Source organism: Apteryx mantelli, chromosome 1 (genome assembly GCF_036417845.1).
Source record: "Apteryx mantelli isolate bAptMan1 chromosome 1, bAptMan1.hap1, whole genome shotgun sequence".
Lineage (NCBI taxonomy): Eukaryota > Metazoa > Chordata > Aves > Apterygiformes > Apterygidae > Apteryx > Apteryx mantelli.
Genome location: NC_089978.1, coordinates 184,741,130 through 184,768,528, shown reverse-complemented (window position 1 = coordinate 184,768,528; position 27,399 = coordinate 184,741,130). Strand labels below are relative to the sequence as shown.

The following is a 27,399-nucleotide window of genomic DNA, read 5'->3' as shown; positions in this document are numbered from 1 at the left end:
AGCTAGGGTTCTTCACTTTGGAGAGGAGAAAAACGGGTTATGATCATGGTTTAAAAAGTCACAGAGATGGTGGATAAGCTGAATGTGCAACTCAGGGTCACCACATCCTCCTGTCTTAGCATTAGGGGGCACCTGATGTACTTAATGGAAGTTACCTTCCTAGATTTTAAAACAGACAACAGTACTTCTATACCTATGCTGCAGTTGTGAATTTCTGGAACTGGCTGCCACAGGAGATGAGGAGATGGATGGTATCTGCAGGTTCAGAAAGGGCTTCTGTGCGTGCTTAGGCACCCAGTCCATAAATGGATAGTGAAGGGACTAGGCAGGGAGGTACCCACCACATTCCTGCTGCAGCAGTTGTGGATGCCAGGAACTAGGCTGCAGAAAGCAGACAGGCTCATGTGCTCTCTCTGAATAGCTGTCATTTCTGCTGCTGTCGGAGGCAGAATCCCAGGGTGGCCAGATCACGCACCTGACCCGCAGGGCGTTTCTTCCTGCCTGCCTCAGGAGCACGTGGTGCAGGTTGCTTTCCAGCTTGTGCAGGTTGCTCTCCAGCTTGTCCCGGCTGCCAAGGCCATCGCTTAAGGCTCAGGTGAGCCATGCCTGCTTCGATGTGTTACAGACTGCTTCCCTAGCCTGTATGCCATTGACTTGGGAGTGAAAACTGCATCACATGGAGTGCAAAAAAAAGAATTAAAGGAATTATTCTGCCCTCATCCATCCTGTCAGAAACTTACATTTTCCCTGACCCAAAGAACATCCTCAACCTGCTAAGGAGGACACAAATACTTCAGGCTGCACCCACAGGAGGAGGTGCAGAGCTTGGAGCTGCTTTTTTTTTTCCCCAAGGCTTCTTAGCTAATATTCCCCTTTTTTATTTGTCTCTGCTATACCTTTTTGGCTACTGGTGTCTCTGAATGACCATTTGTGGATGGACGTTTCCAGTATCTTTATCTGATGATTCTCAGGCTTTCAAACAAAAGCAGGGTGCATCTTCTGGGGACTGACTCGCCCCGGGGTGGAAGGAGGAGTTGCAGTTGCTGACAAAGCTGCTCTGCTCTCAGGAGAGTTAGGATGAGGAAAAAGCAAGATGTTTGTTTCAAAATAATTTAATTGCAAGATTTCAATTTCTTTATGTCCTGTGGGAGTGCTGGCAGGTTGTAAGAACACAAAGCATTCTTTCTTGGGGAAGTAGCAATAACTTCATTGAGATCAGAGGTCCCTCTCTGCATTCTTCCTCTTGTGTTCTCTACTCCCAAAATTTTGGCTTTTTTGTGGTCATGATAGCACTATTAGTTATGTCATGTTTGCATTAAAGAAAGGATTTAAGTAAGATGCATTAGCTGTCTCTTTCTCTCTCTCTCTATATATAGAGAGAGATTAGGCTGCATTTCTCATTTGTCAAAGTCTCAGCATCACCTGAAAAACAATTCTGGGTCACTACTTACAGCAAGATCAGGGCTGTTTTCATTGATATGACTGAGTCAAGGGTCACTTTGTGTGGGATGAATATGAAGCGTGAGGGCAGGGGGTAGGAACTGACAATGCTTAAAAGTTGGCTTGAAGCTCCCACAGGTCTTTGATTCCTTAGATTTCTTACAAAAACACTTTCATACATTCCTGGTATAGGTTTACCTTTCTATATCTTTACCTTTACTATATATCTAGAAGTTTTATAATAAAAGTAGGAGGTTAGATAGAGGAGAGAGACCTTCTTGTATCCCTCCTAAATAAAAGCCTGTAGTGGCAGTTTGGGGAAGCCATGCATCTGTCTCAAATCAGAGATCTTGAGGAAAATGGCCATCTCTTTTTGATGCTTGCGCAACTGTTTGCTAGCCTAGTTGCACAGCAGCTTGCTAGCTCTTTGGGTTAGCATGTTGTTACTGCACACAAGGCTGGACTTTGGCAGCAGTCGTGGGACTTGGACTTTATAAAAGTCCCAGATGTGGTGTGATTCTTCTTCTTTGGAACCACAACTTGATTTGCAGTTTATTTAAATTGTAATGCGTGTAGTTTTAGTTGTGTTCCTTGAGGATTCATACTGAACTAGCCTCTGGGGGCCTTGGGCTGTGCATAAGTATAAAAAGAGTGCCTTTTCTCTAAACATGTATGATACAATAAATGAGAGGTGCGGGGAGGGGGGACAGAGTGGATAAGAGGGGAAACATTTTTTGTTCTTTTTGTTGAGAGGAAGCTCAACTGTGAAGAGGTATTGCCTCATGAGTTTTAATGAAAGACCAGCTATTCCCCTTGGGGAAATGAAAACACTTGCCTCATTTCCCTCTCTCTGGCAGCTGTTGCTTAGGAATTTTGTGTAAGAATGAAATGCTGCTCTGGGTGACCTGAGGAATGGTATTAATACAAATGGTCATCAGTGGTGTGTGCTATAAATGTTGGAAAGTACAGCATGATTTTCACAGGAAGTTAATAGCTTCGACCAGAACTGGTGTTTTGGACCTGAAGATAGCACCCACATGGGTTCTGATGCATTCAGCTGTCTTTTGAAGATTATTTTTGTCTTCCACATCTATGTTGGGCTGAGGAAATCCCAGATAACATGAGAAACAGGGAATGGAAGGAGACCAAGAGTTCTGATGAGGAAAACACACTTTTTTAATTGGGCTGGGAGGCGGAAAGGATGACATCATGGCAGCCCTTACTGAGAACATTGTCTCGTGACACTTGGCGATGGGGAACCCATCTAAACCCACACCTAACTTGGTTTGAAGTTTTGAACAAAACATTGAAATGTTTGTGTGTTGTTTTATACAGAAACTTCCTTTTTCAAACACCAGCACCCAAAAGTGCCCTTGCTAAGTGTAGCAGCATCTGGGTCTGGAATGTGTCTGAGAGAAGAGGGCACAGTGTGGGCCACTGTGCTGCCTGCACGGATACTTCACTCTCCTCCAGTGATGTAAATGGGGATCTGCGCCTATGAAACTCATCACCAGCACTAACTCTTGAAGAAGGACTGTTGCAAAATCAGTATGTTGCATATTGTGCAAGGCACGCATGCTGGGCATTTAACAGGGAGTTGGGAGATGAATCCGCTGCCTCTGAGCTGGCATGGGAAGGACATGGCTGGCTGCATGTACAGTGCATCCTTGTGTGTCTGCCATGCACCGGCTGTGGGGAGCAGCGCTAGGGATCGTGGAGCGGTGTGTGGGTCACAGGAGTGCCTCAGTGGAAAAGGCTGCCTTTGACCTGTGGTCGCTGAGCACCATACGACGTAAAGTGACTTCTTTCACTAGACCAGGCAGAACTGTCACAGGAACAGATGATGCCACACATAGCTGTGAATAAATCTTACCTCTGAAGGGCCCCTTGCTCCCTCTAGCTTCATAAAACAGTCAAAAGGCTGGAGTAGCTGCTTTCTCAGTAGTCCTGCTCTGAGAAAGTGTGGTTTCAACCACTTAGCAGCCATTTCCAAACAGGGTGCTACAACTGTATTGAAATGCATGGTACAGATTAGTAAATTACTGCTGTTACTCTGTTATTGTATTGGATGGCTTGGGGTTTTCTACAGATAACAGATACCTCTACTGAGATAACAATGTGGAATTTGATCTGCTGAACCTAAGCAGAGTTAGCAGAGGACTTCCTTAAGTAGATGCTGTTATGAGGTGACTAATTCAACAGGAACAAAGAGAGTTGTGGGAAACAAGATTTTTGCCAAATTTTCCCCTCTCCCGCCTTTTAAGTACACTGGTCAAAGAAGATTCATTTATTCATTTTAACTCAGAACATGGCTAGATAAAGCTGTAATGGCAAAAGTTAACTGCCACCGTATATTGAGAGCAATTCAGCTCCAAGGCTGTTGGGGAAAAGATGTATGCCATCTTGTCAGCAAGTTCATTTTGTGTGTTCTTAAAGTGTAATTAGGAAAACTAAAACACGCAGGTGCCTCAAATCTGGGTGTGGTATCTGGGTGCATGGTATTCACCGAGAGCAACTGACCTAGTGAATCATAGTGGTCTGAGGCTTTCTTGTTCATAATAAATTCAGTGAGATGTTTCTTCATTGGCTCTTTCTCCTGACGGCAGTCATGTAGCGTTTATTCTCTGCTGTCTGTGTGACAGCAGTGTGATTCTTTATAGGCACAGGTGTCTAGCTAGCGAGGAGTTTTCATTTGCTTGGTTGAAGCATATCCTGATATGCATGCAGCTGGAGTTTTCTGAGGTTTTGTTTGGGAGTGGGGAGAATATCCATAGATTCACTCATAGAGTTGTCATAGTTGTTGTTTCCTGTTGGGATGGAGTCACTTTTCCTTTCTTGTGGCAGATATCCTCCACTGTTAAGTCACAATGTGGGGTCTTGATGGTCAGGGATGATGAATGGAGGTGAAAATGATGATTGATGTAAACAGGGATTCTGTCTATTGTGTGTGGGTTCTTGCTTTTTTGTTTTTAAGGGGTGAGTCCGTTCTTAGAAATGCTAATGTTTTAATCCTGGTAGTTCTGCTGTTTGTGCCTCCCCCCCCCACACCTTTTTTTTTTAATTTGGTTCAGATTTGCATGCTCTACATGCTGTTAAAATAATATTTGAGGCTTTGGTGGTTTAGAGAATGAGTTATAGCTACATTTGTTGCCAGTATACTACAGAATGAAGTTCCCTAAGCTGTTGCATAAACAGGGTCTGCATTTTCTCTGTGCTAAACTAGACTTTGGCAGAATCCCCTGGCCTCTGCTGTTGATGCAGGATGCCAGAAATTCCCATGGTATGTTCAATCAGGCAGTCACATCGGGCTAAAGGAAGGGATGATGGTGCCCCCAGCAGTGCCGGATGATGGGCAGTTCAGTGGCTGAGCCCCACCTGAGGAGGTGGGTGTTATTCTGAACCTCAGCAGGCCCATTCCCTGTCTCCCTCACTGCTGGCCTGGTGGAGCTACTGCCTCCAGCCTACCACCACCGTGTGCTGTCACCTTGCTCTCCCGTGTTCCCATCAGCTCCAGCAGCCTCAAACCCACTCTTGCGAATGCATTTGGCTCCATCAGGAGCCTATTTAGTGTTTGGCTCTGTACCCTCCAATGCACATTACAGAAGTACCGAGAGGTCGTCCAGCAGAAATGAACTGTCTTAGGCATCGTGCTTGGGCTTCACTCGTAGTGCCTGCTTCCCTGGCAGTCCACAGGACTAGTTGGATCACAGTGGGTCATATCTGTTCTTACCTAAGCAAGTTTCTATTACTTTGTTAGAAAATGTAACTTTTTTGAAGCAGAAACATGTATGATAACTCTTGTATATGAAAATAGGAGGAGTAAGTTACTTGCTGTCTGTTCATACTTACTAAATTGTTTACCAAATTTTCTTTTTTTTTTTTTTTATGTGGACAGGGTGTTTTCTAGCTGTCAGCCTTGTGAACTTACCCTGTGCCATTAAAGACAAGAGGTTCTTTTTGTTAATCTCCAGTTAATAAAAGTTATTTTTGCCTGATTAAACCTGGAGATGTACAAAAGCTAATGAGATGTTCTTGAAACACAGGTTGAGGCTTTATGCATGGGAAAGGTGGTCAGTGTTTTGTTCCTCTTTCCTGGTTAGTGGTTTCTGTTGATGATAATGGATGTTGTGGATGACTTCAGTACTCATGATGACAGTCAGGAGGGTATGACAGTCAGCAGGTACCTTTCACTTACCCAGGAGGGTAGGTGAAAGGTACCTGCTTGAACAATCAGCAATGGAATAATCATGGATACTCAAACTGAGGTGTCACTATTGGAAGTTCAGTGTCAGTAATACTAGCAGATTGGAGAGGCAAGAACTCCCCAACCTGCTCAAGTCTCAGGAAGATGAGTTTTGGCTGGCATTCATGTGGGAGGGCTTGGCTGCAGCTATAAAGACTAGGACCTTTCCAAGTGAGAGCTTGGATTCCTCAGTGCAATCTTACAGATGCTCTGACGCATTCTTATGGCCAGAGGATTGAAGATTGCTCAGTGTCCCTGCAGCATCCATTGCTAAGGTTTCCTCAACCCACCCCCACAACATTATTTGAAGTCAGCATTTAGAGTGCTCCCGTTTCTGGACTCTTACTGTGGATGTTTTAAGTGTGAAAACAGCAACAGCATTTACTTTAATTTTGGAGAAAAAAAATACTGCTTGGCTTGGTTTCTCTGTGCCTCTTTTCTTTTTATCTATTCAGCTGGCCCCAAATAGAATGCTACAAAGCTATAGGAGCCTCTCAGGAGATGAAGTGAAAAGTTCAGATGAAGCTGTATTTGCAGTTATTGTGGTAGTTCTGGGGAGTGGTGAAAAATAGAAGGATAAGAAAGCTTAATTTCTCTAGTGAGAAAGAAGACTTGGATTCTGAAAACATTTAGTGATTTGGTATTTTGTAATAGATTGGCAATGTGTGCTTGCGGTGGAGCTAGCTACTGTGCAAGATGCTACAGAATCACAGTAAGAGTTGTGCTTAAGGAATTAATTATGGAGTTTTATTTTGCAAGTATTCCTTTTTGCCTCAGTTTCCTAGTCTGTGACATAAAGCTATGCATTCTGAATGCAACCCCCCCCCCAGTATTTGTGCCCAGATAGGAATTCAGGGTTTCTGGCTTCCAGTTCTCCATTTGGACCACACCTGCCTTTTTATAGCTCTGGGAAAGTGAGCTCTAGCATATCATTTAGCAAAATACCATATAGGAAAAGCAAAACTAAGCTGAAAAAAGCTAAAACTAGCTGGTTTTAAATTAGGAGACAGAAACAATTTTTGCAGATTCTTTCCAACAAATGGAAACTTACAGTTCCACATCAGACATAGTTCCCCTGGTCTTTGGGGTCAGTTCTGGCAGACTGAAATGCCTTTGAGGTGCGCTGAGAGCTGTACAGGACTCGCTGTGGTTTTGGAGTGGCTGCTGCAGTCAAGGAAATCCTTTCTTAGGATGAGCTCCACTAGGATGTGCTTATAATGACAGACTGAAATGCTGTCACTTGGCAGTTTGTTCATACAGTGAATGTGTATTCCTGTGTTCAGATGTACCCTGAAGGCTTCAAGCCTCCCAAGTCTCCCTTTCTAAGTGATGTCTTAAATCATTAAAGCTGAGAGCTGAAACTCTTTCCTACTATATAAGGCATTTGTGCTAGTGGTAGAAACCAGAGTGTATTTATAACGCTAGTTTGCTGGAGTAATGTGGATTGGGAACAAATGTTTGTTTGGATAAAATTCAACTCCAGGAATTGGTTTTACTGCTGCATGTAAAATCTGTAGCAAGCTCATAAAAGCAGCAGTTGAAAAATCCAGTAGGGTCTTCCCCATTGAAAAAACATGAATTTGGCCTAATGTGGTATGACTAGAGACTTAACTTGTGACGGTTCACGTAGTAGTCAGTGACCGTGTGTGCAACATGCTGTCATGTTGGAATGGAGAGATGCTCCTACATTGCTGGCATACTTGGGGATTATTGGTGTCACTTGTTAATACGCACCGCTGTTCTTGTATATATTCTTTGTCTAGTTAGAAATATTTCACTGTTTGTGCCCTAAGTAATATTTCATGAAATTTGTAACTGTATTCTTAACAATATTGAATAGTATTGACATGAACAAATCCAGCCATGAAATGAACTGAGCTGTTTTACATACTGCTGATAAATATTTGAACGAAAACATCTGGCAAAAAATGACACAAGTGTTTTTGGGTGTGTTGATTTAACTGTCTCCATTCAGTCCCAGTGCTTCATTAGATTTGTCTGGCTTGTTAATCCTTTCTACTGCTGTACAGATAATTGCTGTATGTCGAGCCTCTGTGAAATAATTATCATTTGGACTAAGAATGTTCCTATCTAAAGCCATATGAATTGGTTTTTATTTTGTTTTCTAAGACTGCTGTCTTTGTTGTTGTTGTTGAAGGATGTTCAGAAGGAGAGAGAACCTCATGTTTATCTCAGTAAAGAAGAAGTTAAAGAGAAGATACAAAGTTATAACTCATCTGTCACTGATAAATTAAAGATGACCTTGGTAAGATTTGCATACAATTCCTGTAATTTATAATAGGAACATTGACTTGTAACTCTTTGTAGTGCATTATGAATCATTTTATTCTTAGCATCTTACATATGAAACTGTCTGTGGGTTAATGACTTTGTAGGCTCTTTCTTAGATCTGGAAATTAGATCTTGCATCTGAAATGTTTGTAATCCATTTAGGTCTTTTATATGGAATGAAAGAAACTGTAGTAAGAACAAATCTATATGTGATTTGAAATGTTAATGCACTTAAATTCACAGCTGACACTAAAATATAAATTTGTCAGGTGAAAACCTCTTAGCTGGTAAATATGAAGGTATCTTTACCCTTTTTGGATAACTAAATGTTTGGCAACATTTAGATGTTAAAGATGTTCAACCAATGAGAAAATTTAAAACATATAATATTAATTGTAGGAGGCTTGATTTGCAGAATAGACTTGCAGCTTTTCAGCATGATGAGACCTTTTTTTCCCTGCCTCCCCTCCCATATAACATGGAAAAATCTATATACACATTCCATTGTCTAAGGATTGTGGACTAGGTCTGGGACTCAGCTGAGCCTGCTCCAGACCATTCTAATAAAATTCACATTTACCTGCCTAGCAAACTGTAACTGAGTCTTTGTCTAGATTTTTCTGATGCTTTAGGTATAAACAAATTTAGAAAATCCATTATGTCCCAAACCATATAGGCACGACTGTCTGCTGAACAGATTTTTGTTATGTATTTTCATATGGTCAGGTCTTACTGTGTTAAACCCAGGTTGCCTAATGTCCTCTAGCTCAATTATGTTTGACCAGTTTTGCTATTTTCTTTTTCAGAAACAATTGGAATAAATAATTTGAAATGTTGATTAGATTAGCATTTATTCTGGTTGTCCTTGAATTGTAACAGGATTTGAGCATCTAAATCCCTTTAGTCTAATTTGACAAGCAGAGGTGAAATGTGGGGAGATAATTTCTGTATTTGCACATAAAATCGATGGTTAATAAGAAGCATTTGTGTGGTCTTTTCCGCTTCATGGTTCTTTCCCAATGTGAAAACTTATCACTGGTTCATAGTGCCTTTTGCTTGATCTTAAAAGTCTTAGAATTCACTTATGGTTATTAAAAGAGAAATTATTATTTGGCAGCAATAGCAGAAAGAATAAATGTCTGAATTAGTAAAACTGCATCTTTCCTATGGGATCTTATGTATTACAATGGTATTTTAATTGTTTACTGTGAACATTATATAATCAGTCTTCACCACTAAAAATATGTCATAATTGGTCATTATTAATTTTAACTGTTTGATACTTGTCTTCCTATTGTAGAGCTCGAATGGGATTTACACTGGCTTCATCAAAGTTCAGATGGAACTATGCAGACCTATCACTGTGCAGTCTTCCCTGAACCAAGGAAAATGTGCTCACAGCAATAACGAAACTGCTTTTTACTTGCCAAACGGCTATGTGAATACACTTCACATCAGCAGCACCAATACTGTTCGTGAAGTTATTGAGGCCTTGCTCAAAAAGTTTTTGGTGGCTGACAACCCTGCAAAGTTTGCACTTTATAAGCGCTGTCACAAGGAAGACCAAGGTAGAATATAAATTGTGGCATTTTGATGCTGGAGTGGTTAGGGTTGGGAGTTGTGTTACAGGAATGCTTGAAATAACCAGCGTGGAAGAATTTGGGTAAAAGAAGGTGACAATCTTGCTCTCTTCTTTCATATTCAGGCTGTCTCATCTGTTTCTTGTGAAAAGTAGTATGTGTACGAGTGTAAATGAATTGGGAGATACTTCACGGAGCTGAAGGCAGGAGTGCCCATTAAATCGTCTACACTGATCTCCTGTGCCTTGCAGTCCATTACATTTCACTTGAGATACCCCCTTGTTGAGCCCCAGGACTTGAGATAGACTAATATATTGCAGATTTGTGAGATTAAATTACATGACAGATTAGAAAGAGAAACTGTTATGTCATTAATACCTGAAATCCCTGCAGTGGTAGACAGCTGTTCAGGTGATTAGCATAACGGGCATGTGCCCAATCTTTGCATTGTGTTTGAAAGTACTACTTGGTGCATGTGACTCTCTCCCTGCACTGACTGGTGTTAAGTTTGGTATGTATTATGGTTGAAAATACCAGAAGATGCAAAAAATAATAATTTAGTGAAAAATGCATTTTGCTAACTTGATGTTCTTGCACTTAGAATCCAGCTTCTTCAATGGACATGGCCAGCAGTCAGCTGCTAAGACATTTCTGGCTGTCACTCATGCCAATCACATCAGGCAGGCAGAGTTGTCTTCTTTGTATATGAGATCTCAAGTGAAAAGGTTTCAGAATGGTGATACTACAGCTTTGATCTATAAAATGCTTATTTATAGCAACAGATATGTGTTGTATTTTCTTTTCTTTCCTGCCTGTAACAGGTAGGACTACAAGTCATTTCATTCGTATTTGAATGCACTGTTGCACCATCAGTGTTGTGCTCAGCTTCCCCTAAAACATTTTGTCCAAACATTTGTCTTAAAACATTTATCCAAAAACAGTGTGCAGAATGTGTAAATTTTGTGGCTACAGATGCATGTCTTTTAAAATTTCTAACATTAGCTAGCATTAATCATTCAAAACACTTGAAACATATGATTTGTAAGGATGATAATTACTGTCATTCTTCTCCTGCAGTTTATACATGCAAGCTGTCAGACCGAGAACATCCACTCTACCTGCGTTTGGTGGCAGGCCCCACAACAGAAATGCTCAGTTTTGTTCTACGTGAGCATGAAACTGGAGAAGTTATGGTATGTTACGCTCATGCTTTGCTTTTTTGGGGGAGGGAGGAGTTGTTTCCATTCATGGATGAATGGACTTCCGTTTGATCTGTGCTCATGTGAGGGTCCATTTTTGCATACATATGCAGCATACACAATGGGGACGTGTCAACCAAAAGCAACGATAAATCTGTTTATAGTTTACTTTTAAATTCTCAGCATGTCCTGATTGGTTAGTTACATATTTTAAAATAAATAAATAAAAAACTGTGCACAAAACTGTTTATTCATTTTTTTCCCTTATAAATCCTTCTACCTCAGTAATCTGTAAAATGCCCACTGGATCAAACACATAATTTGGATCACAAAGATGTTAATGGTATTGAGTGTCAGGCTTTATTTAAAAATAAAATAATAACAATAATAAGGAAAACTCAATACAAAAGCTACTCAATATTTAATGCTTGAAGTTGGAATAGTTAAGAAAGATGAAATTTACTGCATCTGGAAGGGCAGTATCTGGTGCATTTTACATCATTTCTGTTTCACTAGTTGTCAAAACATGTAGAATAGAAACCTGTATATACACAAGATGTGGCCAGGTTGCAGGTTTCATAGGAAATTTCAATTTCCAAACACAGTTACGTTAGTTGTCATCTAGTTGGCTGTTGCAGACAGTGTAGGACCATGGTTACTAGTGTACAAATGAAATTACTTACAAAGTTCAAGGTTTTTGTTTCCTGTCTTTGGTATCAAGGAGCGTTCATCAATTTAAAAAGTAATTGCCTGCTAAGTAATGCCTTCAACTTGTTTTGTGTAGTACGTTAAAATGGTAGAAGGTTTTTTTTTTCTTCTCACAGTGTTTATTTTGTGCCTCTTGTAAATGCTTTATCCGTAGATAGACTGACCCATTGTTACTTGCAGAACAAAAAACAGTTTAAAAGAGAAAATATGTTTTCAGATCTGTGAGATTTGCAAAGAGGGTGTCTGATGTTGTTTCAGTTCTAAACCGTTTTGAGTGGCTAGGTTTTTGTTTAAACAAACAAATATTTTGTTTATACTGTATGTATAAATTAATCGTGTATTTCTTGTTCACCTCATTGATCTTTTTTTTTTCTTTTTCTTTCCAGTGGGAAGCTTTTAGTCTTCCTGAACTACAGAACTTCTTGCGTATACTGGACAAAGAGGAAGATGAGCAACTGCAAATCTTAAAGAAGCGTTATGCAGCTTACAGAGACAAACTTGAAGAAGCCCTTGGTGGGGTGTGGAAACCTGGTTAAAAGGGGGCCAAAGCACACTCAGGAAAAATGCACGCTACCAAATGCCATATAGCATGCCAAACCCAATGTACAAAGAGCAGCAAAGAGTAGTTTTCTTTATTCAGAAGACTGTTTTGTGATGCCAGGGTACCTGAATTTTGCTATAGACTTAGTTTCATAAGCCAGGTCACTTAGCATCTTGCACCCACAAGTAAGGGATTCTGCATGTTTGTACATCAGTTTGCAACCCTCTATGTGCCTAGAGAGTTTTCCAAGTTATCTTGGTGCAAGCTGTGAAACTGTAATCAATTTTTTAGGATGCTATGAAATAAGATTTTTTTTTTCTTCTTTGCTTTAATGGTAGCTTTACAAGTAAGGATGTGCAAATTGATCAGTTAAAAATGAATAAAACTGTCTGGATGAGAATCAGTTGGAGCACTATCTTTGAGATAAAATTGATTTGCACTACCTTTCTGTTTTCAAATAGTTACTGTATAATTTTTGAGAAAACTGTTATAGGTGGAAAACATATGAGATTTTATGGCTTGTTCTGTGAAATTTGTGGAAGGCTTTAAATTAGTCTTCCTGGAGAAGGTAAAGAGAAAGTTGAAAAGAAGGTGAGAGCTGAGGAAGGACTGTAACAGCTGACAAAGAAGGACTCGTTTTAAATGGAAATAGTATTTATATAGAGGAAAGTTAAAATACTAATTTTACAAGAGTAAAGTTTTAGGATGTTATAATATTGTGAATAAGTTTTTAGGGTTTTTTAAATTTCATAAATCCACACTGGAAAAGAAATAATTAATAGACATAATGGGAAGGAATGAGAGGGGAAAAATAAATAAGAATGGAAATGGAGCTGCACATACAGGTCATTATTGGAGAAGCCGTTTCCTAAATGCATGGGGGGGGGGGTTAGAAGTGCAGCAAAGACAGCAAGTGGCTGTTTACTTGAATTCTGAGATGCGGACAATGACTAGTCTCGGGTAGCTCCGTGAGAAGTATCCAGCTCATGGTAATGGAGTGTTTAGGTTCAAACTCTAACTACAGATGTGTTGGTCTTTATTGTAAGTCAGATCTTTCCTCTGGCTCAGTGATCCACTTTTAGGCTGGACAATTTAAAGTTATCATATTTGAAAGACAAAAATAGCTTCCTCTGCTTCCTTGTTTGCTAAAGGCTCAGTCGGGCAGAGAAAGTAGAATTTCTTATTCATGTTCCCAGCTTAGCATGAAATTAGAATTTATTAGCTGTGTTGGTGACTGAGCTTGCTAAAGTTTTGCTTTTAGTAATTCAGAGTTTTTTTCCTAATGGTTTTAAAATTCTTAATTAAACAACTGAATTACCAAATTCTGTAGACTGCTGATTTACTTGATTTAAAAGTAGGAAAAATGTAGCAAGAAAAAACTTTTTACTTTTCTGTAAATGTAATTGTTGTTTTTTCAGAGTTATTTATCTAAAGAAGCACGTTCAAAAGAAACCAAAGAAGTGGGTGTGCAATAGAAGCATGAGGCAGATTTGAGTAACTGATACCTTTAGTCATTATACCAGAAATGAAACTAATGAGTTAAAAAGAAATAGTGCTAAAGATTTAAGAGCAGCAGATTTTTTTTTTTTTTTTATCTTAGGATGTTCTTTGTAAATTCCCAAGGAATTGTTAACACTTTGGTGACATCTAATGGATACTGTGTGAAACTCCAAGATGCTTCTGTTCTTCCTCTTAATTTGATGTAATTGTGCCTTTGTTTCCTTTCCTCAGTAACGGACTTTTTTAAAAAAACTCTTCAGTTTTGTTTCTTTTTTGCAGAAAGAATTTGAAAACTTAATGAGACAATCATAATGTGTTAAAGCGTTAAGAGAAATTAAAAGTAGGACTAACTATAAAGTATATATATGGCATATTTTGTTTGTTTTTTAATTTCACATGTAACATTGTAGTGCATGTGTGAGTTAGTAACATTATCTTCAAGTGAGACACTTTATAATGGTTCAGGGAATGCTTTTATGTTTTGTTAAAAGTTTGTTTTTTTATGAATACAGCAGCATGTTGATGCGTATTCTGTTAAGATCTACTTAATTTATGTATCTGTCCATAACTATGTAATCATTACATAATCACTGTTAATACTGAACCATTTGTTACTCAGATTTAAACACTGTTTGAGTCTAAAAGTGGAGTATATAAATATGTGAATTTTGTTTTTTTTACTTGAATCAGTCTTTTTTCAGTCTTTTTAAGTGGGCACATTTGCATTTACTTAGCCAAAAACCTCAATCAGTGTTGTATGCACTACAAGTTTTGATTGGAGGGGGGAGGGGGAATGACCAAAACAAACTTATTATATTTTAATTTTCTCTTAGTCCACAGTTAATTATTGTAAGATGTCATGTGTGGGTTTTATTATTACTATTTTTTTTACACACTGGCGATTACAACAGTTTTAGTTTAAAAGAAATGGTCATGTCTGGCCAGTTTTTCTCTTTTTAATTTTAGCTTCAAATTAAACTATGAAAACTCTGTTGCAAAACTGTTTTCATTTCATTATATGATGGTACCAGAATGATTAAATGATATGGGGGGAAATGCAGGGAAACATTAAAATGTATGTCTTTTAAAAACAAACAAACATTAAACTATTTATAATTTTGACAAGTTTAGTTTTTATTTTTATAGGGAAGTTTGTATTCCCCTTAAAGTTATTACTGAAATGGCAAGTGATGGTTCCATTATTAAAGTTGAAGTTGGCAGTACTTTAGCTATGTGGTGTGTTTTTATTTTCCATGCTTTACTCTGTTATCTGAAGTTTGTGTTGTCATCACTTCAATACTGAATGAGACTTCCTCATAACAGTAAATCATGTAATGAGATACAGCTTGCCTTAAGTATAAACTAAGGTTCGTGTGGAACGACAGATAACTTCTAGTTAAATGTATGCAAGTGTCCTAATCATACTTGTATAGTGGAAGTACACAGTTGTATTTTAATTTAGCTCCTGATTTTGATAAAGAATAACCTTTAAAAACGTAACCAATCAATCTTACCAAATAAAACAAGAAAAAATAAATAACAGCTCCTGCAAGGACTCCCTAGTATTAACGTTCCTAGGAATAGGTATCTGGTGGTGGTAGTTATTAAAAACGATTTAAACAATTTCTTAGAGTCTGTAAAGAGTACACAGAACTGGCACATAGTTCAAAACTTAGCTTTTTTTCTGAAGAGCCGACCTGGAACACATGAGTAGTAGAAATACTTCCACTGGCATTTTCTTTAAAATTCAATAGGAAATGGCAGTTTTAATGAGACACTTTTCTGTGGTGCTTTTACAATTTGTGTTCCTAGAGTCAGAAAGTTGCAGTGCTTGTCAGACTTTCAGTTTTGCTATCCAAGTTGTTTGAAAGGGTAAATGAAGAGTACATAAAAAATAATTCATGTTCCTAAGGTACTATTTTAATACATGACTAAAACATGATCGAAGAAATTGTTTCCCTTTTTAAGCCCTGAATAGAGAGATTGATAAATGATCTTAAATATAAAATTGCAGAAGACAGCCTAAAATTTGTCCTGTAAAAATACTGTGAAAGCAGACTAGCTTTTAAAGTGTTACATACTTTTAATTTTGCAAAACAAAATATTAACCAGATAATAAAATCCATCCATACATGCATGTTTATGTGTGTGTGTGCGTGTACACGCACACACACACATCTCTCTCCACTCTCCCTAAGGCTAAACTGACATAACCCACTGATTTTAATCATGATTTAATAAAGCAGCAGAGGTAAAATACCTTTGGTTTGTTTGTTTGGAGATTCTTGTTTTGAGCCATAGTGTTAATGATACTAACTTTTACTGACTAAAATGACAATTAAAACTTGTTGCTTTTTAACACCGAACAGGTACTCTTCTGTCTAGCGGAGCAAATAACTCTGCACATCCCGTTGTAGAGCTTAGCCACATGCTTACTCAGATGCTTAATTTTACATTTAGAAAATGTATCCAAAATGAAGACTTAACAGAAAAGCACTTTAGAATTCATATAAAGTATTGGCCTCATTTTATCTGCTTCCTTGCTCCAGAAGAAGCTAATGTGGTTAATGGTCATATTCAAATGCCAAGAAACATTAGATGGCCTCATCTGTATATAAGAAATATTACCTTTAAAATTTACCTGCCTTTACCTGTGCGTGAAACCAGCTTGCCGCTGTTAGCCTACAGCATATCCATCAGGAAGTCTCCCGTGCTGAATGGGCGGAGAAGGAGCCCATCATTTTATTTAGTAATTTATTCCACTATCGGCTTTTTTAATTAAAAAAAAAAAGCCTTTTTTTCGTGCTTTTTCACCTCGCGCCCCGCCCCGCCGGTGGGAGGGTGCGGAGGCGAGTGGGCGCGGCCGCCGCCATGAGGGGGCGGGTGGCGGTTGGGGCGAGCAACGGCCGCTCCGGGGGCCACCTGCAGCGCTGGGGGCCGCCTCCCCGGGGCCCCTCCGACGACGGCTGGGGAGGGGGCGGGCATTAAATGCTCGCGCCTTCCCCAGCCGTCGTCAGAGGGGCCCCAGCCGCCCGCCCTGCCTGCGGCGATGCCGTGTCCCGCTGAGGCGGGAGAGGGGCCGCGGCGGCGCGTGATGGGAGGTGTCCCCCGGGCGAGCAGCAGGGGAAGTGGCGGCCGCGCAAGTAACGGAGTTTTGGGGGGGAGGGGGCTAACGGCAGTTATATAACGCTGGAAGCGTGACTTCGCACAAGAAATCTTGGGGGGTTTTTTGTTGGTGGTGGTGGTTTAGTGACGGCATCAGCCCTCCGGGGATCAGATGGGCTCCAGTGCTGGGCAGAAAGGGACGGCCCTTTCCGTGGCAGGGAGCACTTAGGGAGTTGCTTTCGGTCTTAATTTTTAGCCGTGAGATTTTTTAACTTTTGAAAAAAAATGGACTCTGTTCTTCCCCGCCCAGCCTCCCTCTGTGTGCGCGTGGCTATGCAGTTGTTTTCTTTCCCTTCCAGATTCCCAGCATGGGGATTTCCAGTTGCGGTCATCACTACCTTTGCTAACATTTACTTTTTCCCGTCTCTTATTGATCTAGAACTATTCATGTAGGTTCCCCTGCTTAATTTTATTTCTCGTTCAATGGCATACTTGTGTTTGTCAGGAAATATCTGTGTTTTCAGAACTTTTCTTGTACTCTTCATCCTGCAGGGGCAAATAAAGCATGCTACATAAGTTCACATGCAAAAGAAATTGTGTGTCTCATAAAGTTAGAGAATAGGTGCACTTTTTTTAAGAAGTGAGTTTAAAGTAATGGTGACGAGTGCAGTATTCAGACAGACTGTTAGTAGATCTCAGTGAGACTAATGATTGGGAATAAAACTCATTCAGGATGATGGCAATTTTGCCTGTGTATTGATTTCAGAAAAAAAAAAGTCTTCTACAATGTCTCTGTTCTTTTTAGCCTGTGCTTGCAAGCTCCACAGAATTGTTAATTTAGTCTGAAGTAATATTTTAAATTAATTCTTTTGAGAAAGAAAATACCTTTTTACTAATATCTCTGTAACAGAGTCCTGTTATTTTCCCTTAAAATAATTTTATAGTCCAGTGTTGTGTTGTTTCTTACATCTTATTTATAATTTGTTTGGTGCAGATTTGAAAAGCCACCTCCTGCCCTAGTTGGATCACTGCAAGTGAATAAAAAGCTTCAGAGTGGACAAAGAATCTTTACAGGACAACTGAAAGGTCCTGAGTCTTTTACTGTTGATGATGAAGGCAAGTAGGTAACTTCCAAATGGGTAAAATCACAGAATCACAGGTTGAAGTTGGAAGGGACCTCTGGAGATCATCTAGTCCAACCCCCCTGCTCAAGCAGGGTCACCTAGAGCACGTTGCACAGGATTGCATCCAGGCAGGTTTTGAATATCTCCAGAGAAGGAGACTCCACAACCTCTCTGGGCAACCTGTTCCAGTGCTCTGTCACTCACACAGTAGAGAAGTTTTTTCTCATGTTCAGATGGAACTGCTTGTGTTTCAGTTTGCGCCCGTTGCCTCGCGTCCTGTTGCAGGGCACCACTGAAAAGAGTCTGGTCCCATCCTCTTGACACCCTCCCTTCAGATACTTGTACACATTGATAAGATCCCCCCTCAGTCTTCTCTTCTGCAGGCTGAACAGGCCCATCTGCTTCGTCAAGTTATTAAAAGAAATGACTTAGTTTAAATCCAAAGAAGGAGAAATGGAAATGTTTGCCAAATGTACACTTGAAGAATATTAAAATAATTGTATGTTCTTCCATATCTTTACATGTGTAAACATTTCTTGGAAATATTCCAGAATGTTTTGTTGTCTGATGCTTGCAGGGACACAGCAAATGTCCTACTGCTGTATTAAAAAACATAGACCCACAAATGGCCAATACATAGAATTTGTATCAAAATACAATTTAAAAAAAGTTATGAAATGGCATATTCTTTAAAATTAATGTGCAAAACCAACTAAATATTTTTGTGGGCTCTTCCAAATGTGAGGCTAAGCTTGGACTTTTGACAAAGAACTAGTTGTAAGCTTTCCTTTGTTTTTTTTCCATTTCAGGCCTCCAATATCAGTGTTGGTTTGCTGCATGCTCAGTTATCAGGTTCAGCACAATCTTATTTCAAAAGTTGTTATTCAACAGAGCCAAAGCGGGAGGGCAAGCTGAGTTGTTTTAAAATTTGTGCAATCATCTCAAAAAACATATTTTTAGACCGGGTTGGAATATAAAAGAACTTTTTACTGTAATATAAATCTTCCACTTACCTATCCACATAATTCATCTTGGTTGCCTGGCAGCCATGAGGTGGCAAAATGGCATGTGCAGGAGCCATACGGATGATAGGAAGCAGCGGGCTGAAGAGGTAACTAGCAGCATGGCATCTCTTGCATCTTTCCAACAACTTGGCTAACCCACAGCGTAGATAAAGTAGGGACTGGGATGAAAGCTCAAGTAAAATAGAGGAGATGTGCTGTGATCTTCTGTTTAGGACAAAGGTTTAATGCTGCAGACTCAGGACTTGCCAATTTTGGAGGAATTATTTTTTTTCCTGATGTGAAGTGGGTAACATAGATTCCCTCAGAATTCAGTACTGAGAAGTTAGCAACTCCAAATCCAGAGCAGTCTGAGTCAGGCAGTTCAGACACCCTCTTTTACTGCTGGTGCTAGTTTTATGATATTTTTCAATGAAATATTGAATAGCCCAGGACATGTTTATCTGAAAGACATTGTTTTGTGCTGTGTCCCACAGAGGTAAGAGGTAATCATCTGGAACACTCCAGCTTGCCATTGTGCAAGCTGAACATAAACATTTTTTCAGTCATAGCAGCATGGGACCAGAAGGGACTGTAGCTCAACTGTTTGCATTGAGGCACCCATTCCTAACAAATGGCTAAGTGGTTTCTTAAAACTGTTTCCTTCCCCTTTTCCTCAAGAGTCGTATTTTAAATTGTCTTTTTATCACACTTTTTGTTCTCCCCTCCCTCCTCTACAACTTTGAAAAAGTGTAGGGATTATGACTGGAGTTTTGCAGAGTATATTTTAAGTATGGGGGCTTTGCTAATCCTGCAAATGCCCCATGTTGCCAAATCTAACCTCTTCTATGAGGCTTTATAAAATACTGTTTGATTATAGATTTTTTTTTCTGATTGTTTTAATTCTACCAGGGATATTCCCTACTTTTAAGGATATTTTAGGAGACTGGATTCAGTCTGTTAAAAGCATACAATATGACCAAGATTGTAATAACTGTTGTTGTGGCGTTGCCTGATTTAGGTAAATGCTGTTTTCCATATGTGTTAAGATGGGATATTATGGGTAATAACTAGAATAGATATATTTTGTCTTTATTTTACTACAAATACTCGTAAGACAAGTCTAGTGCAAAACCCACTTGTATTTTCTATATAAATTTAAATATAGCATAGTAGCTTAGTGCATAGCATGATAGGAAATAGCATTACAAGTCTATGTAAGTCTTTCTCTCTTTAAATATGGAATCTGGTATGTGATCAGCAATTTCAGCTGTTTCCAACATGCCTAGGGAGGCATTAGAATGCCAGTATATTTGATGACAGCAAAGTCCAGTCCTAATTTTTTCCCAGGCAAAATTATTGTGTTGAGCAGTGGCTCTGAAGCTCTCCCTTTGGATAAACAGGTGCCTTCTGCATGCCAGTAATCCTAGACAATTCTTTTAATCTAGATCTGACAGCTGATACCTTGAGAATCTGTCCTATCTGCTCATAACATTTTTCCATGGATGTGAGTGAGTAGATGCTAGACATTTTTATATCTGTTTATAAGCTCTGGTATAAGTACTCACTGGACAAAGTTAGAATCCATGGTTTTAACTAACACTATGTCAGAATGGTAGCATATCTTTTATGCTGTATCTGTTAATGTCAGTTGCCAAGTAACACTTCACATTTTTTAAATATAAACAAGGCTGGGGTGAAAATGCAGTTCACCTGCAAGCAAAATAATGTCTCCTTTACCTCAGTCTCTGTAATCACAGGCACATCAGAGGAAAAGTGGATTTTGCTGAACAGTAAGTCTAGGATTAGTCATGCGCCTTGGACTATTTCAGAGCCTGGACTAATCAAAAGATTGCAGGAGATACCGGCTTTATTTTTGAAAGCTGTGGCTTAATCAATGGTAGTGTTTCTGCTTTAATACTCCGTACAAAAGTTTTTGGAGTTACTGTAAAACGTCATAAGATTTGAAAACATTCTGTGATGTTTTGCCCTGTTAATTTATATATTTAAAAAGCAGAGGAAAAAAGCAACTACTAAGCAGACATCTGGTAAAAACAGACCTTAGTCCTCTATTGCAAACTCACGCATTTTTGGTATTATTTTGATGGCTAAAAAAGAAAGCAAAACATCACTACTTTAAAAAAATCTTTTTTTCTTTTTTTTTGCTTAGGATTTTAACGATGTAGAAGCATGGTTATTTTCTTATATTGCATCAGTCATTATAATGTTTTCCTTTTGTCTACTGAACATTCTGGCTAGCTGCTAACATTGCAGGACCCTCAGGAGGAAAGGTAGATTGTATGAGCTTTGCTGATGCTTTCATTGATGTTGATTGACAGTATGTGAATCTGTGCAGTCCAGTCCTTGCTAACCCAGAAAATGGGTGCAGTCCTTCTCTGTTAACCCAGAATAATCTTAAGATAGCTGTTTATGTGCTGTGTTTATTTAAAATAAACAAATAACTCACATTTTTGCTAATTTCCTGTTTGTCCATATGTTCCTCCTTGTGCTTTATGAAAATACTAAAAAACAAGCAGTATGGTTTCCTGACTGTTTTGTTGCTTTATGTGTTTATATAAATATATAAGTTGGGAGAGAGGAGAAGAGATCACAGTAATGAGCAGTACTCTTATATAGCATGTTTTACTTGCATTGATCCCTTTTAAAACAGTCTTTTAAAATACTTACTTAAATTTTAAAGTAATCTCTACATTGGTACCGTGGATGGGAAACTGTGGATCATCAGTGGTGACCAGTTGCATTTCATTACCCAAATGGGCCAGAATATGCCTGAATGTGGTAAGTGATGATTTTGATGTGAAAATGACAACTAACTTGTTTATAGGAACAGCATTAAATGAGAAATTGAAATGCTATCTTACCTACTGTTAACATTTTCTGATTTTTTTCATGCAAAATTATTTAAAAAAACCCAAACCTACTACTGCCTTCTTGGAATTTTTCCATTAGTTTCTACAGTTAGGTACCACCAGGCCTGGTTTTATTAACCTGTTGGACTTTTACTCTTTTAAAGGCCTGTTTGTACTACAGCTTCCTGTTTTGGTGCTGAGCAACCTTACTTAAGATGAATTATATATTCAAGTTTTACCAGTGTAGGCAGGATTAAGGCATAATGGCACACTATTGTAGTCCCTGAGAGTGATTTGGATAGACTTGCCATGGATTTCCATTTAAATAAAGAATAACAATTTATATAAGCCCATCTATATAAAGCTTTTTGAGGGTGGTCTAAAGACACAATTGATTTATCCTGTTATTTTCCTGCATCAAGATCAAAATGTGTTTTAGAAACACTTCAGATCTTACAAACAAATGGGAGAAGAATAGTGTCCTGGTACCATCATTACTAACTGGACTGAAAGGTTGAATTTTCTTTCTTTATTTATAAAGGAAGGAGACGAACACTGAAGCAAAGGGTAAAAAACACCCTTTTATCCCATTGCTCTTTGATGAATCAAGCAGACCTGAAAAGCCATTGAAATAGTTGATTGTTGTTTGCCTGGTTTCCTTAATTTACAACAGTTTTTGTAGGTGCCTTCCCCGTCTCTGAAGTCCCTGTGCTATTGGCTAGCCTCAACTGAATTTGAAACAAGTCTCACAGGTTATTGAACTTTTTTGAGTCTTATGAAAATAATTGACCATATAGAAGCTTCAAGACCAAAATGAGTGATCCATTCAGCGTGAGACCAGCGCTCAGCTGTTAATTTGTTGGCAGCTGTCAAACAGTCAGTCAGCTCGTGTTACTGATGCGTTTGCTCTGATGAGCTGTAACATACGTAGCCCCTTCCTTAGTGAAGTATCATACTGGCTATCAAGCTGCTCTAATTTCAGTGCTCACAGGAAAACTTATTTATTTACTATAAAGATAGTAAATCTGGTACATCTGGTTTCTGTAGTTTTACCTGAGGAATTCTTACAGGACTCTTATGTGACCTGTGGAACTTGGGACCCTCAGTTGAAGGGAAGCAGTGAGTTAAGTCTTTCCTAAAAGCAGTTTTATCCCACCTTTTTCTTGTTGATATAAATTAAACAGCAGCTTTAAAAATGTAAATAACTGAGGAGAGATTTCTTTCCCCTCAGCTAGTCAGTTTTGTTTTACTGATTTAGTAATCCTACCAATTCTTCAGTTATCTTTAAAGTTGTATGGGAAAATAGAGAGTAGTGCTGAATTTCTTTGAAGGTTGAGAGCAAATTTTTTTTTAAGTAACAGAAGAAACAGAAGTGACTAGATTGACATTATCCTGTTGCTTCCTTTGCAAGGTACTTTTAGAGACAGTTTAAGGAAGCTTTTAGGATCTGGTTTATTCAAGGAGGATAGTTTAGTGCTTTTCAGACTTTACACTTTGGTGTTTTTGTTTTGTCAATCTCTTGGTCTTGTATGTTTTCCTGTTTGTATCACAGAAACTCCAGATTCTCCAGATTAAGAACCAATGTGTGGCCGGCCTCATGGAGCCCGAATGGATCAGGATGGCAACTTGATTGTGGTAGATTCTTATTTTGGCCTGTACAAAGTCAATCCAAGGACAGGAGAGAAAACCATCCTGCTATCGAGTGAACAAGGTGATGCTACAGTCAGTGAGGAAGTAGATTGAGCTTGGTTTTGGTCTTCATACATGTATATAAATTGGAAAATAAGGCACTTCAATCATTTGAGATCAGTACTAGTGATAATGGAGACTATGACTGATAGAAAGCTCATTGACTTTAACATGCTTTATATTTTTAAGATTTGTTTAAAAAAACAAAACAAAACAAAAGCAAAAATATATGTCAAGGGTTTTTGGCTTGGTATGTGTCACATTGAATTGCAACTTTACTATCTTTCCCTGCAAATGAAAGTCATTTGGAGCTTGGCTTTTAGCTTGTGACAAATTTAGGATAGCATTAGCTAAAAGATTTGGACTTGAAATGTCTAAAGTCTTAAACTTGTGTAGATCTGAACCATTTCGAACACTTGGTGAATTTGTACTTATTTTAGTCATTGTTTTTATTAACTAGGTGTGGATGGAATTCCTTTCAAATTCCTAAATGGATTAGAAATATCAAGAAAAATTTGATTTATTTTACAGATTCAAGTAACAAGTGGGAGAGACAGCATCACAAATATGAGGTGAGATGAGGTAAACTTCTTAGCCACTTGTTCAGGAAGCTTAAGGGTTAATTTTTGTATTGTCAGCACTAGGTACTAAGGTACAGAAGAGACAAGTTTCCTCTCCTGTGCTTTTGTGTTTCAGCCAAGCATGCTATGAAGGCAGCATGTTCAGGCCCTGAGGCAGAGAATGGGCTGTGCTGTTCTGTAGCTGCTCTTCTGAAAAGAAAAGCAGGGTATGGCTTCCCAAAGAAATTGTCATGTAATATGCTATGATCTGGATTTTTTTACAGCATGTTAGTTCCTCTATGGTAACTGTCTACAAGTATGCTTTTATTCTGCAATAAAAGCAAGGTAGCTCATTGCTGGTGTACCTGAAGGTATCTATCTTTTCTGTGTAATCATATCCTAAAACAAAACTTTATCCAGAAAAAAATGTCTGTTTGTAAAGCTGAAATTCAGTGAGGTCACAGACATAAAGTTCCTGCTGAGTCTCATCCTTACAGAGGATTCTGGATAAAATTAGGCCAGGAGAAGCATTGCACAAAGGGAAATATATAATTCTTTTAAAGCATGAAGGGGGGACAGGACTTGAGATGCAGGTTAATAAAGGAAAAAAAAAAGAATAGCTGAAATCACTTATGTATAACTTTCTGTTTCTCAAGCTGTCAGTTACTGTTTGATGAGCTAGGCATGATGCGCTATCTTTGCCATTTAGTATTTCATTGTTGACAAGGTGCTGCCAGTATAAAAGACAAACGTAAAGACTTATTTTTATATATTCCAAAGCTATCCTGCAGATTTTTAGCAGAAGACTTACCATAATTATTTCATCTCTGAAGTAAAATGTCAACCCTTTACTTGCTTTAGAAGAACACTCATGGACTCTTTCCAGTTTTATTTTGAAAAAGTTGTAAGTGTAGTTGGAGAGGCTTCATAGGCCTTAATATTTGCTAAAGGAGGAACTACAGAAGAACAGATTTTGAATTCTAGGCTTTGTACCACCCCCTTTCCTGTGTTTTTGAGAGAATGCTGTGATCAGCCTGGGAACTCACTGCTGTAAAATGTGAATAAAGTAGTTTGCACCTTTAATGTTGTGAACTTACTGTTTTTATAAAGATGACACTGCCATCTATACTATCTGCTTTTGCCTAAATTATGTTAATAAAACTTCTGAATATTTTCTAATTGAAACCAGGTATTGTGGTAGACTAGTTTTTCATTAGATGTATTGGTTAAGGTAATAGAAACAAACCATCTTGGATGCCTCTTGACCTATGATCCTGTAACGAGAACAGCGAGAGCAGTGCTCAGTGGCTTGTACATGGCAAATGGGATTACACTGTCTCCCTATGAAGATTACATATTAATAGCAGAAACCAGCATCTGTAGAATCATACGGTATGTTGTTTTTTCTCCTCCTGAATATAAAATATTACATATTAGCATATATTGCATATTTTTAATCAATTTGCAGACATGATTTTCATGTTTTCTTATTTTTCTGTTTTTCCTCACTTTTCTAGAATTTAAACTGAAGATATGCAGTTAACAGTCACTACTGGAAACTTAGGAAAAAACTTTTTTAAAGGCAAGAATCTCAGGTTTTAGTTAAATCTAGGTAGAAATGAACAGGTGCTCTATCTACTGCCAAAATTTTTTTATACCTATTTATTGGGCCCTAATTCCCTCAATCTTTATTATAGTTACCTGATTACTCCTGTATTACAATTATACCTTAACTGCCTAAAACAGACCTCAAAGAGCAGATGTCACTGCATGATTACAGCAATCAGCATATCATCACATTTCTTCCATTTTAAAGGGAGTCCATGTTTTTGTAACACTTTATAATTTTACATTTCCTAGTAGCTCTAAAGGAACTCAGTAGGTTCCCTTTCTACAAAAACAAAGCCAAATATAATATTAGTCTTCATTTAACAGGCACATTTTCTATAAGTAAGTTGCAACACTGTGATCCTTTTTTGGGGGTACTGTTTATGTTAGATATAGAAAATTTATTGGCAAATCATTGCTATTCAAATTTAGTCCCTCTCAGCACTTACTACTTCCTGCAGAGTCCCTTCCTCTAATTTTGAACAATTCCTTGTATGAATCACAAAATGACCTGTTTTCCATGCTGTTAAGTTTGCTGTATTTTGCACTGGCCCTTATAACTAACCTACTGAATTCACTTTTTTGGCAGCTATTGGGTGAGTGGAGCTAACCCAGGAGAAAAGTTTTTGTGGACAACCTGCTTGGATATCCAGACAATGTCAGATTATCAAACAAAGGCTTATACTATTTGCTTTCCTACTTTGTCTCCTTTTCTGGATGCTTTAGGACCTTACCTATTCCCAAAGAGCTTTATTGCAAAGGTAACTTTGACACTGTGTAGTGTCATTTAATTATTGGCATCACTAGGATTTTTCCTCACAAAAATGTTAACTTTTTAAGGCATGAACACTTATTTTTCCTTAGGAAATCCAAGAAACATTGCTTGATCTTTACCAGCCCCCATCCCAACACATATAAACCTAGGCTCCTCTGGAATATCCGAGGATTGGCATTTTTGAGGATTGGTTTCTTTTTTACATTTTAAGCCATAGCAGTTTTATTATTGCAGTAACACTGAGAACCCATTTATAAGGCAGAATAATCAGTTCTGACAGAAATAGTCCATTTGCAAGCTCTCATCCTTTTGCTTATAGCAACACTGTATTTTTCAAAGCAGCTGAAGAACCCTTTCTGCACAACAAAGGGATTTTGCTGTAGGAATCAAACTTCACAAAGAAAGCCAAGAGAAAGTCATTCTGGTCCTGCAGGAGTCCTGGGGTTAGTTATGATTAAACACGCTACTTGTTCTAGGAACTATGCTGCCTTTTCCCTGGAACTTGTACAGGAAAAACAGAAGTAGGTGATTCAGTTGCATGCTCTCAAGTCCCTTTTATTCCTGTTTTTAGAAAATGGTCTGCTTTTGGCAGCTCAGATGATAGATAGATTCAAGCAATAGCCACACCTTCTTGAGCAAGCAGGCACTGACTGTACTTTAAGATTAATGAGCTATTATTAGGCTGCCAGCTTTAGACACAGTCCAGTGGATATTATCAAAAGATATAAATGACAGCTGAGTCTGACCAGAGCAACATCTGGAAAGCAGTATACTAACAAGAGCTCCCTTTCTATTCATACATGTTTCCCCCCCAAATGAAGTGTTAACAATATACATTTCTTTTTCTAAGACAGGTGACTCCTCTATCATTCTACAGCATTTTTCTTCATAAACATGGCTTGCTCTTAGAAATTAAGAACAAAGGAGGCATTGTGGAAAGCTTCCATGACCCTGATGGTTGTGTCACTTGGACTGTCAGTGACATCTTTGAGCACAATGGGAAGGTATATCTAGGTAATACAGAACTGCCTTTTCTTGTCGTGCTACAGCAGACTTAAGAGTTTTCATAAGCTGGTGCATCAAAAGAAAAATAGCAGTATTCCTTCAAGCAGCTATTAAATATTTTTTCTACTTAGCAGAAGGCTGTTACAGCAACAAAGTAGA

At 38.6% G+C, this 27,399-nt stretch overlaps 2 protein-coding genes across 8 annotated transcripts in view; both read left to right on the top strand.

The window, feature by feature from the left end:
* Positions 1–14,726, top strand: part of RASSF3 (Ras association domain family member 3) — a 113,781-nt gene extending 99,055 nt beyond the window's left edge. For both annotated transcript variants that reach the window (XM_067314067.1, XM_067314062.1), the window contains 4 exons: positions 7,842–7,949; positions 9,276–9,543; positions 10,633–10,748; positions 11,849–14,726. In XM_067314067.1, the coding sequence (XP_067170168.1) occupies positions 7,842–7,949; positions 9,276–9,543; positions 10,633–10,748; positions 11,849–11,998 (642 nt within the window). In that variant the 3' untranslated portion in view covers positions 11,999–14,726. The remainder of the gene's footprint in view (positions 1–7,841; positions 7,950–9,275; positions 9,544–10,632; positions 10,749–11,848) is intronic.
* A 2,180-nt stretch (positions 14,727–16,906) lies between these two features.
* Positions 16,907–26,117, top strand: LOC106488740 (adipocyte plasma membrane-associated protein-like). 6 transcript variants are annotated; one of them, XM_067314036.1, is made up of 7 exons: positions 16,907–17,057; positions 17,603–17,724; positions 21,435–21,532; positions 23,156–23,314; positions 23,824–23,864; positions 25,084–25,244; positions 26,050–26,117. In XM_067314036.1, the coding sequence occupies exons 1-4, from the start codon at positions 16,942–16,944 to the stop codon at positions 23,231–23,233; spliced, it is 414 nt and encodes a 137-aa protein (XP_067170137.1). In that variant the 5' UTR covers positions 16,907–16,941; the 3' UTR covers positions 23,234–23,314; positions 23,824–23,864; positions 25,084–25,244; positions 26,050–26,117. The 6 variants fall into 6 exon arrangements, with proteins under 6 accessions (XP_067170137.1, XP_067170130.1, XP_067170122.1 ...); XM_067314029.1 differs by having other exon boundaries at positions 23,753–23,864; XM_067314021.1 differs by lacking the exons at positions 25,084–25,244; positions 26,050–26,117 and adding an exon at positions 23,989–24,935.
* The last annotated feature ends 1,282 nt before the right edge of the window (positions 26,118–27,399 follow it).